The sequence below is a fragment of the Pygocentrus nattereri genome, chromosome 23 (genome assembly GCF_015220715.1).
Source record: "Pygocentrus nattereri isolate fPygNat1 chromosome 23, fPygNat1.pri, whole genome shotgun sequence".
Classification (NCBI taxonomy): Eukaryota; Metazoa; Chordata; class Actinopteri; order Characiformes; family Serrasalmidae; genus Pygocentrus; species Pygocentrus nattereri.
In genome coordinates this window covers 27,308,827-27,323,665 of record NC_051233.1, presented here as the reverse complement: position 1 = coordinate 27,323,665, position 14,839 = coordinate 27,308,827, and the positions used below count along the sequence as shown (strand labels likewise).

The 14,839-nt window shown below is 39.5% G+C and overlaps 1 protein-coding gene across 7 annotated transcripts in view; it reads right to left on the bottom strand.

Moving 5' to 3' along the window:
• Positions 1-54: 54 nt before the first annotated feature.
• mink1 (misshapen-like kinase 1) overlaps positions 55-14,839 on the bottom strand; it is a 67,003-nt gene continuing 52,218 nt past the window's right edge. For 6 of the 7 annotated variants that reach the window (XM_037533323.1, XM_037533319.1, XM_037533325.1 and 3 more), the window contains 12 exons: positions 14,073-14,221; positions 13,189-13,309; positions 12,058-12,174; positions 11,503-11,614; positions 10,641-10,796; positions 10,350-10,493; positions 9,621-9,755; positions 9,163-9,263; positions 8,908-9,057; positions 7,726-7,885; positions 7,251-7,390; positions 55-7,097 (listed from right to left, as the gene is read on the bottom strand). In XM_037533323.1, coding sequence (XP_037389220.1) covers positions 7,014-7,097; positions 7,251-7,390; positions 7,726-7,885; positions 8,908-9,057; positions 9,163-9,263; positions 9,621-9,755; positions 10,350-10,493; positions 10,641-10,796; positions 11,503-11,614; positions 12,058-12,174; positions 13,189-13,309; positions 14,073-14,221 — 1,569 coding nt within the window. In that variant the 3' untranslated portion in view covers positions 55-7,013. Of the gene's footprint in view, positions 7,098-7,250; positions 7,391-7,725; positions 7,886-8,907; positions 9,058-9,162; positions 9,264-9,620; positions 9,756-10,349; positions 10,494-10,640; positions 10,797-11,502; positions 11,615-12,057; positions 12,175-13,188; positions 13,310-14,072; positions 14,231-14,839 lie in introns of all 7 variants that reach the window. The other variant, XM_037533320.1, reaches the window with a different exon arrangement.

The following is a 14,839-nucleotide window of genomic DNA, read 5'->3' as shown; positions in this document are numbered from 1 at the left end:
TACTGTTGAAAAGAATCTTCATAATGTGTAAAACAAAAAAAAACAAAAACACAGTTTTGAATTGAGATCAAGTTATTTTTAATTTCCAAACAATCCCGTATTTAAGACATTACAGGCGTATGAGTTCATCCAGCACACTCTGTAAGACTGAAAACCATCAGTTCGTTAAAATCATCTCAAACTCGACCCTCTCATGAACGTAAACACTAAAAAATACATTTCTGAAACATCTACTTTTTTTCCTTTAAACAAGAACGTCTTGAGAGGGAGGAAAAAGGAAGAATGAAAGAAAGCAAAAAAACATTGATCAACCCATCACAGAGGATATCAACTTTGTTGAGTTTTCCTATTGACCATTGACCTCTCCTGGTTACAGCAATCAAAATCAACCAAAAAAACAACACAAAGAAACAAAAAAAAAAAAATCATGAACTTCTTGTTTTCTATTTGCTGTAGTAAATATTTTACAAAAAAAAAAAAAAAAGGTCAGCCAGGGGTTTAACTTGCTGTCACTAGAGAATCGCAGAGAAATGCCACTAGCTAGCTTAGTGCCAACAGTGTGTAGAGTAGATAAATGTGCCTCAAATCAGCGGTTTAAGGCCATAAATGAGGGAAACATGCCCCTTATACACACAATCACAACACACTCTACCTGAAACTGGACACAGCCCATATGTACCAAAGATCTCAAGGGTGAACTACACTGATTCAGGATCTGTTCTATAATCAAACCTATATGATTATATTCATCTGAATGAGGAAGGCAAAACTGACCCTAGGTTCACATTCTTACTCTCAGATCAAAGATACTAAGACTCCATGGCCCACAGTCACTGCTAAGTACCACCTGATGAAATAATCATCTGGGGAAACTGAGGAACAGTGAACATATTTTGTTGTTTACGTTTGTGGAACAAGCTTTAAAATCTTATTCTGTTTCCAACGGTGTTGGAGGTGTTTAACCGAACGGAGTGTAAAGCTATCAGGGCTTTTCTAAACCAAATCTAGTCTTAATCCAAGATCTTCTAGAACTAGAAACAAATCATGAAATAAGACTAAGAATTCTGGAGCGTCCTAATTTACAAGGCTGAAGCTGGCTTCCCATTTGGCAGCTTCTTATTCACACTTTCTGTTCCACCTTAAATGGTAGAGCAGTAAGAATGTGAAGAATTCTGACAATGATTCCATAAAAGAGCCTCTTTTCTTTTCCTAAAGATCCTTTCAGGGGATGCTTCTTTAAAGAAAATGAAGTTTAAAGAACCTCAACACACAAGTCTCTACACCAACTGAAAGTTTTCATGTTTACGTGGCAAAAACTTTATTTTCAAGGGTGTTGTTAAACACACTACTCAAACTTCTGAATCTCAAATTTCGCATGATTTACTTGACTAATCAAGCTCCTCCCATTCTGCTGACTATGCAGCCTGAGCAAGCTTAGCTAAGAGTGCAACAGGAAGCCTGGCTTACATTCAGCATGCCTGTCAAGGCCACAGCTAGCCCTCCATACGATGTCACTATAAAACTACAGGTAAAGAAAGGACAGCCATCCTGAAGACATTGGGCTGCTGCTCGCTACCAGCTGTACTGAGGATTCTCATATTGGGAGGAATGTGGTCGGTTGTGAAAGAATGACGAAATGAAAAATAAGAATTAACCTAGCCGCAAGCGGCAATGTTAGGGTTCCAAGCACGAAAGGTCACAAAGGGGTGCTCCAGCACATTTGTGGCACATGCACTGTTCAAGTTTCTAAACATCACATTCAGTAGGTGGTCCACGTATGGAAATTATGCAGCTTGTTTGAACTGTTTCTGTGACATCACGAAAATCAACATATTTACAAATATACACCTATACAGCCAGTTTAGCCTCATCCATTTATGTTGAAGCTCTGAGGAGTTATAAGGAGTTCAGCCTGGAATTCTTTTTAAATGAGACGGCCAATCAGAACAAAGGTTATTTACATATATCCGTCTTAAAAGCGTAGGAATGAAAATGACCTGTTTGATTCTAAGGCATAAAAAGATGGCGGCAAATGTTCATGTAAAAATGAATGACGACTCTTTTTGGTACATACACCCACAAAATGTCCCTACTAAGGAATATAAGGAGTTTTTGAGCTTCCGCTGCTTTGGAAATACAAACAGTAATGGTTCCTGTGTCAATGTATACCATTATATACCTTTACAGCAGTAAGACAGCTTATAGTTTATGAGACAATTCTGGTAAATTTAGTGAAAACAGCCTGCGAGACGTGTATAAGGTTGGTTTGGGAAAGTCATCTACACGTTATATCCCTCTACTGATGAAAGTGTTGACTTGGAATGATCTACCGCATATCACTGTCATGTATGAGGAGGACGCACATGAGCTGGTTTAGTGACGTTTAATACTAAAGCACCCCTCATAATAATCTTTGGTGCCTGGAACCCTCAAAAGCTGATGTGGATGTGATATCTGAGCATGCTGTTGCTTTCTGTGACCAACTTGACGCATACTGGTCCTCTTTTGCTTAGACTGATCCTCCTCCTCTCTCCATCTCTCCCTCTCAGGGCATCATGAACAGCACACACTCAGATCAAAAATAACTCTCCTATTCACACATACACACACCCACGCTCCCTCTTTTATAAAGCTCACAGCGAACAACGACAGAGAGAGAGAGGGAGAGAGAGAGGCAGGCACATCAGTCCAATTCCCTAACTAAAGTCATAAAGCACATATAGCCAAATGTACAGCTCTCAAAGCTTAAGCGGAAATATACATTGTGCTTAGAATATTATTAGGCCGGTAAAAGTGTTACACATATAAATCTGTTCCGATGGAAGGTTACATTCATTAAATTATCGCAATATACATGTGGATATAGTCCTATGTAATAAAATAATCATCAAGTGATATATTACTTTTTGATTCCATCGCAAATAGGCACCCTAAAACGGCTATATAAATTCAGTCTCTGTAATTTGAACCATTTATCTCGCTCTATATAAGAATCTCTTTATTATAACACACTATATGAAGATCTACAGTACCAGTCAAAAGTGTTAACACATCTGACTGGATTTGTTTCTGCCTATTTCTGCCTATTTCGCCAACTAGGTCAAGGCCATCCCAGGTTGTTTTTCATGACGCTGCTCGAAAGTGTGCAAACCTTCAAGGCATACTTTGAAGAATGTAAAATAAGAGATAGTTTGGGCCGGTTTAACACTGGGTCTTTGGTAAATAATTCTATAGTTTGATGTTACTGTTATCCAAAAACACGGATGATGTAAGGAAATCCTTCTTATGGGTGTCCAAACTTTTGACTGGTACTGTGCGCTGGAGAACCATTTGGATACCACCATCCAGTTTTGTAAGGAACGCTGGGACATTGTTACATCACAATGCATGGAACCGGCTCGTTGCCATGGCAACCCCAACCACTGTCTGCAGAATCCAGTGCAACTCGCTGCGGCTTTCAAGCAATGAGCTCAGCATTGAAACCTAGAGTTTGGGGGCAAATGAGGCTCGAATTCGAGGCCATAATTCCAACTAGGGGGGAAAGACCTTGTCTAACACATGGCTTTGGGCCTGAACTAATTGTTCTGGCTAACATCAGTTTAAGTGCACTTTCTTGACCTTTTTTTTTGATTGCACTGGGCTTACTTCTTACTTGTCAAATCAGGAATTAGCAATTTTCCTTCTTCCCTGAATCGTTTCATATGGGGGAGGATGGATTAGAAAGCTGTATGGAAATGTTACAGCATCCTTTGCTCAAATACACACACATGCACACACACAAAACCCCACTCCAAGGCACTGCTATAATGGTAAACATGGTAATTTGGCTTATTAAGCAACGGAATGGCTATAAATCCTAGAGTGAGTATGTGAGTGTATGATAACTCAAGTGTGTATGAATAAACAAAGTGGAAACTAGCAAGTGGATACATATGAGAAAGAAGGAGAGAACAAGGTGATAAAAAGTAACCAAATATCTCACCAATTTGTTTTTGTTAACATGACACGGTGACAACAACAAAACACAAGCATAAGACGAATATGCAGGGGTTTGTGTGTGCATGCGTGACTTGGTTTAACTAGAATTTGAAGTACAAAGGAAGTTTAAATGAAAAGACTTAATAAAGCATGCCTCGCTCCAGTATAGAACTTTAAGAACCTTTAACACACTTGAGGGTCTTTTTAAAACTGTTTTCTTCAATATGTGATTTTCTCCTTATAGAATATTCACTTTAATAATGCCTAATGCTACTGCAGTTGTGCATACCTCATAGAAAAAAAGTTTAGCTGATGGGGCCTCTGCCTCAAAAGCCATCAGAAACAGGTACTGACAAAAGTCAAAGTGCTTCAGTGTGTTACAATCGCATAAATCCTTTTCATTCAACTATCGCATTGAGAGCTTTTTAATATAGGCATCTTTCTGGTAGTACTAGCTAATATGCTCTTTCAGTTACACTCAAAAACTATCAAAAAATAAAACTAGGGCTGGGCGATATGACGATATAATCACGATACATGAACAGGCTTTTCTAGCTCATCTGTTTGGACGTTGTGCCACACGGTATTTGAAACGTTACTGGTATGTGGTATATAGGCCTTTTACAATTATACATAGTACACAGTGACCAATTATTCAAGCTGACCGCTGCATTTTCATCCATTGATGCAGAAAACATTTTACTGAGCCACATTGTTTCTTATGAAAAACAAAAGGTCTAACATTTAACCACTGCTATAACACCTTTAGAGGGCAGCATTGAGTAACGTTTGTATATTCAAGCTCCAGCTGTGCCTGTCAGTCATCAAGTATCATTAGATCTAGCCATCTTAGGCTTGTACTTTAACAGTTGGCATACAGTACAATTAATCTGTTGACTGCGATTATTTATTTGGCAATTATTCATCAGCTAAAATTTCATGATTGTAACAGGCCTAATGGTATACTATCAAAATATGATATCATATCGTGCTATTGATATTACATTGCTGCCATACTGCCCACCCCTAAATCCAACCACATATACTTCAATAACTGAGCAGCCTTTCTAAGCAGCAGATCTTATTATGAACAGTAAATATCGTACGGTTTTGTAAACAAAGGTTTTGGATCCACAGTAGACTGTGCGAGCGAATGAAGGGGAAAGTTCTGATGCTTTTCTGGTTTTGCTAGTATTGCAGGCAACGTCACGCGCACACGGCCAAAGTCAGCAGCTCAAAGAGTAGAGCCCACTTAAGCTCGCCGACCTTTCTGCTATTGCTTTGGACCACACTGTGTACTTTATAGTACAGTCTCACGCTCATACACACACACACATACACAAGTCCAGCCAAAATCACTGTAAGAAGAAAAAGAAAACCCGTTACCAACTAATAAAAAGTTCTACCCCCCAAAAAAAATGGGTCCAAATATTTTCCAAGGAAACCAAATTTCGCACTGCATGCCTGATGCACTCTAGAAAGACTAATCCAAATCTAAAAACAACACTTCCCATAAGGCTGTATCTCACATCTCACACCAGGGAGCCATTTGGCAGCATAAATGCATGGCGCAGTTGTGAGATCCTTTGAGAACTAAGTGAAAGATCAGTGTTGATTTTGAATAACGCAGCTGAGTGACGATGTAGGCTAACTGCTCAAGAAAAAAAAAAAAAAAAATCAGTGTAATATGTCAAAGCTTACTTCAAAATTTTCCTTTTTAACAAGGCATGGATGCTATGTACAGTGGCACGCATTCACAACTGGACTATACATTCATGCTGCCAAAAACAAAGGAAAAAAAAATTATTTAAGTTTAATGAACTTCAACTCTTCTCCCTGACCTCGTAATCCGACTGGGTTAAAGAGGAGCTCCCCCTTTGTGAAAACTTCAAAACGAGAACAGCACAAATACAGCACATATTGCAATAGAACAGCAAGAGATACAGTAGATTATTAAAATAAGAATAATACCAAATACCTATACATACAGAGAATATCAAACTGCCCAAGATATACTGTTCCGACAAAGAGAGAGAAGAAAAAAAAAGAAAACAAAACAAACAAAAAAAAAGGCATTCTCAAAAGCTAAGTCAGAGAGAGACTGCCGTGTAGTAGTGGTTACACTTCTGTGCCCTACAGTCAAAAAAAGCGCAACGCTAAACTCAGTTCATAAAAGCAGTGACTACTAAGAGCTTTGACCACTTGAAAGGTCAGTTAACTTCTTCTGGACGAATTCTGTCCAATTCTTGGCCGTACAGCTAATAGCAAAATGAATAAAAGAGGCAAACCAGCTCAAAGCATGATAACTATTTGTGAGATTTGCTCTCTACTCTTTTGCTTGTTGAAATGAAAAACAGTAAAATCACCGATATTTTGAACCCTTAAATGCAACTAATAAACAAACGACTAGGCTACTGCACTATACAGTACGGTGGAGAATGGAAAATTACAGATGCTGCAGTACTGCTCCTGACCACTAGAGGTGCGTCCATCACCACAAAGAGTTCTGAGCTGTTTCTGCTGTTTTGTGCAGCCTCTCACAAGCACACACACCGCTGCTGCAGGGATGCTGCTTCTCAACAATTGCTCTCTTCTCTCATTATAAGGTTGGAATGTTGAAATAAGGCTCTCGAGTGAGCAGAAACTGACTAGTTTAAATCTGGTGATCTAGTTGAAGCGAGTACTTGGTTTGAAGCTAAAAGTAAGCTTCAATATGGCCAGTAAAGCAAAGGTGCGCACACGCATACTTACTCCCACACCCACACAAACTCTGTACAATAGGCTCCGAGTTAAGAGAAGAATCTTCATTCGGTGTGACAGATTGCCACACGGATGCTCTGCTGTGCATGTGTGTGGGGTGTGTGTGCGTGCGTTCATATCTGTGTTTTCAGGAGTGTGTCTGTGAGGAAGTGTGTGTGAGCAAAAGCATGTGGACACTGTATCTCTCTGTGTGTGTATGTGTGTACATGTGAGTGAGAGAGAGAGAGGGAGGAAGAGAGATAACTGAGCAGAGCAGTGATGACAACACTGCTCCATCACCAGTTCATGATGCAGTTTCTGTTCAGAGTCATGAAGTAAACCTGGCTGCTCCCTCCAGATCGCACAGACGCAAAGAAGACCTGAGAGAGAGAGAGAGAGAGAGAGAGAGAGAGAGAGAGAGAGAGAGAGAGAGAGAGAGAGAGATGATGTTCATGTCAAAATATTGTGCACAGAAATTTTCAGAAAGTTTGTTGAGGTGTTTCTACGTTGAGCTGTAAGTATATGTAACAGACCTTGTCATTCCTCTCACAGAGGAACTTGAGTCTCTGAGCTCTTTTGTGCATGAAGACCCCGTCCAGATGGCCCGTCTCTACTGAGCGGATTTCTATAGCCTTCTCACCCCAGCCCATGATCTGATTAGAGCAGATATGAGCTACACACACACACACACACACACACACACACACACACACACACACACACACACACACACACACACACACACACACACACACACACACAGGAGTAGATGGGCACAGAGAGACAGAACATATTAAAACATTTTAAATATACACCCAGAATAATATTACTGCTGTACAATAAAAAAAAAAGAATATATGCCCTTCATTGATTTCTGAAATTATGGCTGATGGTGGCAGTGAAATGTTTAATGCATATGAAATCAACCCAATAGAAAACTATTACATGAAATATTTAACTATGTGAGCTTCCTTGCTATACCAATAGGGACGTGTATGTGTGTCGTACCGACAGATGTAGGCATCTCTCCCCACTGCAGCACCACGTCTTTGATGATGCGGCCGTAGGTGTTGACGTACACTCCTTCATCCTCATAACACAACAGCATCTCCATCCCATCAGAACTAGGCAGGAAGACGATAGCATGCGGGGTCACCTGAGACTGGATCTACACACACACACACACACACACACACACACACAGTTTTAATATAAAATATCTGACGTGAAATGTGTTGCTTTGAGTTTACTAAAGCCCTATTGGAGCTGGATTAAATTTACTTGTCGAATTGTTGTAATTTAAGTGATTACTGATGAGATCTTTTCAGATTCTGAATCTGTAATGTGTAGTTTTTACAGTCTGACAGTAATCAGTGGTGAGTGGTTTTAGTCCAGTATGGATCTGATGAATATATGTATAAATATAATTTTTTATTTTATTTATTTATTTTTTTTAAGTTGCCAGACTCCAGTCTCAATTGCCCTATGCACCTGCAGTACCCATCTCAGCCACAAGCAGCCGCCAGAATTAACACTGGGATGCAATAATACCATCTAATGTCCAACAGTGTTATGTTTGAAGAAGCTGGAAGAGTTTAAGTGAAATAAAAAACATCACTTTGTCCCTCACAAGCAAAAATCTGTGTTTGAAATGGCCTACAACATGCTGCCCGCCTAGTGACTGTACACAAAAGTACTAAGTAGTATACACTATGTGACCAACACGAAATTCTTCAGTTATGCCAAAGGTATCTGGATGATGTACACATCTATGTTCATGATATACTGCATCCCAAAATGCAATGTGGTGATTTCAGGAGGATGTAACAACTGAGAGAACAGCCTAGATATTTTGAACAGTCCTGGATTCAGCCTTCCAATACACGGATAATGGCAAAATGGAAGAAGTCCAAATGCTGCTGATCTCAGTGCAACACTGACACCAGTTTTCTCTGCTGTTTTTGAAGTAGGTTTGCTGACTTCATCTATTTAGTTCTATAAAGTTAACTTCCTGCAGACATAACATGGTTAAAATGTAGTAAAATTGGTCTTAACCAAACAAAAGGCTTTTGTCGTGTACTGGATACTGTACTGTATGCTACTATGAAGAGTAGCGTGCAAAATACAGTACATACTGTTGCAGTATGCGGTTTACAGTACACAGTATGCTACACAGCCTTAGTGACTCACATGGACGGGGATGTAGATGTCGTAGTTGTTCCCAGAATCAACGTCGATGGCATGGAACCCAGCACTTGACCCATAGATGACCTTTAACCTTTGACCTTCCTCCACCGTCAGGTCAACCAGCTGAGGCCTGTGAGGCAGGTCACTGAACGACTACACAGAGAGAGAGAGGGGGGGTGAGGGAGAGAGGGAACTGACTGCCCAGTCAAATCTACACAACAAAATATCGTCTGCAAAACAGCTAAGATATGTTCTCACCTTGAAGGCCATAAATTTGTGGTAGGGTTTAGGAGCCCAGGCATAAACCTCCACCGCATTCTTCAAAGCTATCACTAGGAATTTAATCCGCTCATACTTCACTGTAAACACACGCAAACACACAAGATTAGTCACACATTACACAAAACAGAAAAATATGCAAATATTTATGTTTTAAACCTGGAGATGGTCTTATTTTTCTTTGCTCACTTTGAACAGCACTCTGGTCCATTAAGCAGTGATTATTTAACCCATCTTTATGGCATTCCAGCTAGTTCTTTAGCATATACTTACCTACTGAGTACAGCATTTTAGTGGTAGGATATACTTTTCCAATTCGGAGACCATTCATCGGTTTCATAGTGCGCACTTATCCACTTTGCAGCACCTTCTAGATTGATTTAAATTGCTTGTTTACCCACAGCGTACAGCATTCCTTGTTGATTCTGTCCACTTACCCACTTTGTAGTGCACACAGCCCTCCATCTCCCCTACAGTGGTCCAGCCCTGCTTCTTCTCCACCTCTGGGTCATTATGGAGAATTTTATTCCTCAGCCAGGCTAGGTAATACACTCGCACCTTATTCTTCTTCCCTGAGAAACAGAGAAAAAATACTGTCAATACAAAACTTAGTCTTGTGAATAAATTATAATAAACATGCATGTTCATGTGTCTTCATGATGCATGTTCCTGTGACTATCACACAAAAAAGTGAGCCTAACCTGTGCATCAAATTTATTCACACTATCAATGTAATAAGACAGAAAATTTATTTACATGACAAATTTTCTTTGCTTTCTGGTATAAGCCATTAAGAATGCAACAATACAATGTATGGCATTGTATCAAAATATATCACAGCATATCATAAAGTAAAATACTGTGTCACTGTAACATCAGATTGTTTCACCATGATTAGCTTGTTAGCCTGTGGCTAGAGCACCACAACAAGACTATAAAACTCAGTTTTTGTTTAAAATATTGTACTTTTATAATGTTAAATGCTCTGATAAACAGAAATGGAAAGAAAAATGAACACTAGGCTCACTTTCAGCCACTATTTTTTTTTTCCTCATTCGTCTCAAACACTGCAAATCAATTTACGACTCTGAGTCAAAATTTTTCTAATCGAATATCTGCTTCCGTAGCAAGCACTGGGATTACACTCACCCGTTTCTAATACCAACCTGATATGGTGATGAGCAGGTTAAGTCCCTCCAGCACGTCCATCTGCTGAAACCGGCGGGAGTTGATGAGCGGATAGACTTTGCCCTGCCCACTGCGGTCCAACAGTTTAAGCCCATTCTCTGTCCCTACCAGCAAGTTTACACCTGCAAACACATCGACAGTCTTCTCAGAATGAAATCGCACCCACATCTGTGCACCCACATTATACCACTCTTTGCTTCTCCTAGTAAATTTAGATCTGAAAATAAACACACATCAGAGTGTTACAACAGATACACAAAAAAATATACCCCAGAGGGCAGCACAGAGGATCTCGGAGTTGAACCTCTTCTTGTATTTGCGGATCTCTGGGGTGTCACTGACGGGGCGAGTGTTTGTGGGATTCACGTTAACCATGGAGCCTTTTCTCACCTCCAACTTCAGCTGATCAAACCGAGAACCCAGACCTGCAGAGAGAGAGGAATTTAAGACTTACAGAGATGGTAACAGACAAGACTTACACAGACAGTTTCAATCCAACCCCTAAATCATATCAACCCTATAATTAGGGTTGGGCAATATGATTATATTAATTGTTACTGAAAGAAATCACCTAATTAGGACATATGCTTTCATACGCATGATATACGCTCTTCTGGGCTTATTGTGAATGTCAGTACTTAAAAATACACTGACCAATTGCATGTTTCATTACAAAGACAGCAAAATAAGTCCTGTTTAATTTAGTGCAGTATGGTATGTAGGATGCTGAATAAAAATCCTTGTATTAACTGTATTTTTAAAATGTAGCACCACTGGTTCAACCCTCAGAAAAACAAAATATTGTGACGCGTACTGTGTATAGAGAAAAGTCTTAGTTTAGATGTACTTTGATATTATATTTTTGCCACATGGACCACCCCCCCCTACTACTACCACCACCACCTCTTGTTCCTAAAAAATTACAACACTAATAGCTGCCACTGATGCTAGAATTATTACTTTGGAAACAAATTTCTTAGTAAAAAAGTATAAGCCATGCCAACCGTCAAGGGCATTTTTCATCATAATAATTAACTGCTATTGATACTATGAATATTAGGATAAGCATTACTCCCAGTTTTAATATTTATACCAATACCTACATTAATAAGAACAACAACAAGAACTAACCTCCCACTGAGATGGTCTCCCCCGTCCCTCCTGATGGTTGGTACATTCCAAGATTCACAAAAGTGGTAAAGGAGGATTTCCCAGAGGCCTTGACCAATCCCCTGGACTGATACTGAAATCAATGCATTCACATGGTCTTAAGTTGAGTTAACCAATCAAGGTATATGTTAATTAAAAAAAAAAAAAAAAGATACACAACAAATTGCTTATGGTAAATACATAGCAGACCAGTTAATATTAATAAAAGAAGATCATATGGCCGATAACTTGAATTCATTACAGACAGAACTGAGCTAAGTTAGAGCTCAACTACAGCAAGGCAATAACTACATTTTTCACCATTATCGATGCTCCACTGGATTTGAAAATAATTAATCCAACGATGAGACACCATTGCCTGTTTCCAAGACATTTACAAAAGCCTATGCACTCTTGCACCACTTATTTACTGTATTGTGATCATTTATTGACTGTACAAATACCACAATAAGAATAACTTGTATTTGCTTTTACATTTTTGACAATATTTTCTTCAAAGACAAACAAGTCACTCACGTCAAAGGTGGAGTCTTTCCCAGGAGAGGAGTGAGAGGCTGAGTCGGTGGGGGAGTGTGACGGCTGAACTACGTCAGGCAGGTTAGTGTATCCATTATGACTGCGCTTCTCTGGAGTCTAAACACACACACACACACACACACACACGTCTATTCAAACTACTTCACTGTAGTGTACAGTACCTCAAGTCACATGCACTCAAACCTGAGAGTTCGCACTTAAGGCCTTTACACACTAAGCGTAACTCACTGGTGCAATTTATCTGGACATCAATAAACTAGTTTGACCATGTGAAACTGATGATATGCACCAAAACTGCAACACTATTTTATTTGACCCTGTGCGGATTTTGCAGGTGATATGAACTTGTGATCAGTCTCAGTTGTCTCTGGTGTTGCCATTGTGTCAACTAATGTCAAAAAATGTGTATAAAAGTTTGTACTCTTAGCATTTTAACAGATCTATCTTAAAATCTATAAGACGATTATTCAGTTTGCAGACTAATTTAAATATCACCCCTTCTTCATTTCCTGTCACAGGCTTCTTTTATGGTAAAATATCAATGAAAGCCATATCGCTGCTAGCCTCAGTATGAGCCAGCTTGCACTCTGCAAAAGTTTCTGGTGACAATTCAACTTAAGAAATGCAGAGTGAATCCGACTTGGTCCGATGTCTCTAATTAGATTTAGATAAGTCCCACCCATATGACCACACAGAGTTCGTCACTCAAACAAGCCCCTGGAGTGAGCGCTGGTGGCTTGGAAGCTTGCTAAGTTTCTTACATATAAAATAAACATTGATAAGAATCAATTTGAAGTTGGCCTTTCAGATATATGCTGGATGCTTGATGAAACAGAATCACTACTTTTACTCATGCTTAATGATTTCCAAACAGGACACATGTTAACTGCTATTTCTCTTCAATCAGCTAACGTGGCCAGCATGGTCATGATCTCTCAGTGACATGATCTCTCGCTGTTCGGCAGCTCACTTTTGCCTTTGAGTTGCTTGAAAAAATGACTGACATCGCTTTTAACGGAGTGCCGATTTTGATTATGATGACCTATCATTTGAATATCAGAGGTGGATTTTGTTGACTAATTACTGCAGCTGTAGAAAGACAGATCTCACCCTCTGTACAAGCATTGTCTGGTCACCATAACCACCAGCACGCTCTTCGTCTCCTCCTTCACCATCCTCTTCCTCATGGACCACCATAGTGTTCACAGAGTCAGAATCTGCATCACGTGGGCTAAAAGTGAAAACACAGCATGAAAGAACACAGATAAAGACAAAGCTTGTTTTACTGCTGGTCATGCCCTTTCCTGTCTAGCAGACAAAATCAGACAAAGCCATGCAGCTTTCATTCCTCTTTTTCGCTCTCTCTCTCTTTCTCTCCCTTCCTGTCTCAAAGGTTAATAACGGCTAGGTTCAGGACTGAACAAGTCGGTTTTGAAATGACTGGCAGTCTGTATGAGTTACGAGGTATAGAAGAAGTGTCTGGTTTTATAGGCTTCAGTTTAAAACCTTTATGGATCAATCAAAGAGTGAAGATGAACAAATACATACTAAATACAACAATCTTACAATGAATACAGTAATTATAATAATACTAATTACACTAATTTATCACTCTGTCTATTTGTTCCCCACTTCTCTCTCTCTCTCGTCCTCATCCACACTTCCCTCCCTCTCCCCCTCCCTTTCCCTCTCTTTACCACTCCTTCTTACATTGCCTTTTTGAAGGTGTGCAGGGAATGTAGAACTTTTTTTTTTCACAGAACACAATCAAAACCACATCAAAACGGAGTAAACTCTACTGCAAAATAGAGTTAAATCTATGTTCCTTCAAATGTAGTTAATCCGTTATCAATGTTACTTTGTTCTGGATCATTTTCATAGAAATCAGGGATTAGAAATGAAATGTTTCTCATTTTGATTTGTTTTGAAATGTGTTCCTGTTGCACAACACATACACTCTTCACTCCCTTCCCCTCCTCCCTCTCTCTCTGTACCGGTCAGAAGGACTCTCCTCCTCCGCCCCTTCGCCGCTCTCGCTCTCCTCACTGCTCTCGCTGCTCTCCGATGACGAGGAATAGTCATTGGCCTTCACTGGAGGGCGAGGCTGCTCCTCCGCACGTTCCTTCGAGTACAGCCCATGGTCCTGACACACATACACACAGAATGAGAGAACAACATGAATACCTGAACATACCAGAGATATATACTTCTAGAAAGACCTGCAGTGCACTTAGTCATGCAGTTTAAAGTGATGGTTATGCCAAAAATCAAATTTACACAATGTCCCTCTTACCCCAAACGTAGCTGATTAGCCAAGATTTGTCTGAAGTTTGCACCTTTAGTTTTGCACTGGAGCTAAGCAGCTAAAGTAGCAAATAGAATATGAGTAACAGAAAGTCATGTAATTCAGTTAACATACAAAATGTGTATCTAAATAATCATATTTCCCTCAAACCATGTTGAGTTGTTAAAGTTACACTATGTACGTTTTGGGGATTTGGAGACCTCTCTGGTGGAAATGTGTAATTGCATGCAATGGTGTAATGTGGGTTGTGCTTCGGGACCTTTGCCCAAGTGGATGAATCTGATGACCGCATGGATGAGTTTTTAAAGAGAACTTAGTCAAAACTCAGTGAATGGCATACCTTCTGAATTATCCAATTAATACTTAATAATGAAATAATTTACTTTATTTACTAAATAATGTAACAATTAAAACTTCATCAATTATTATTTCAATGAATTATCTACTACTGTCATC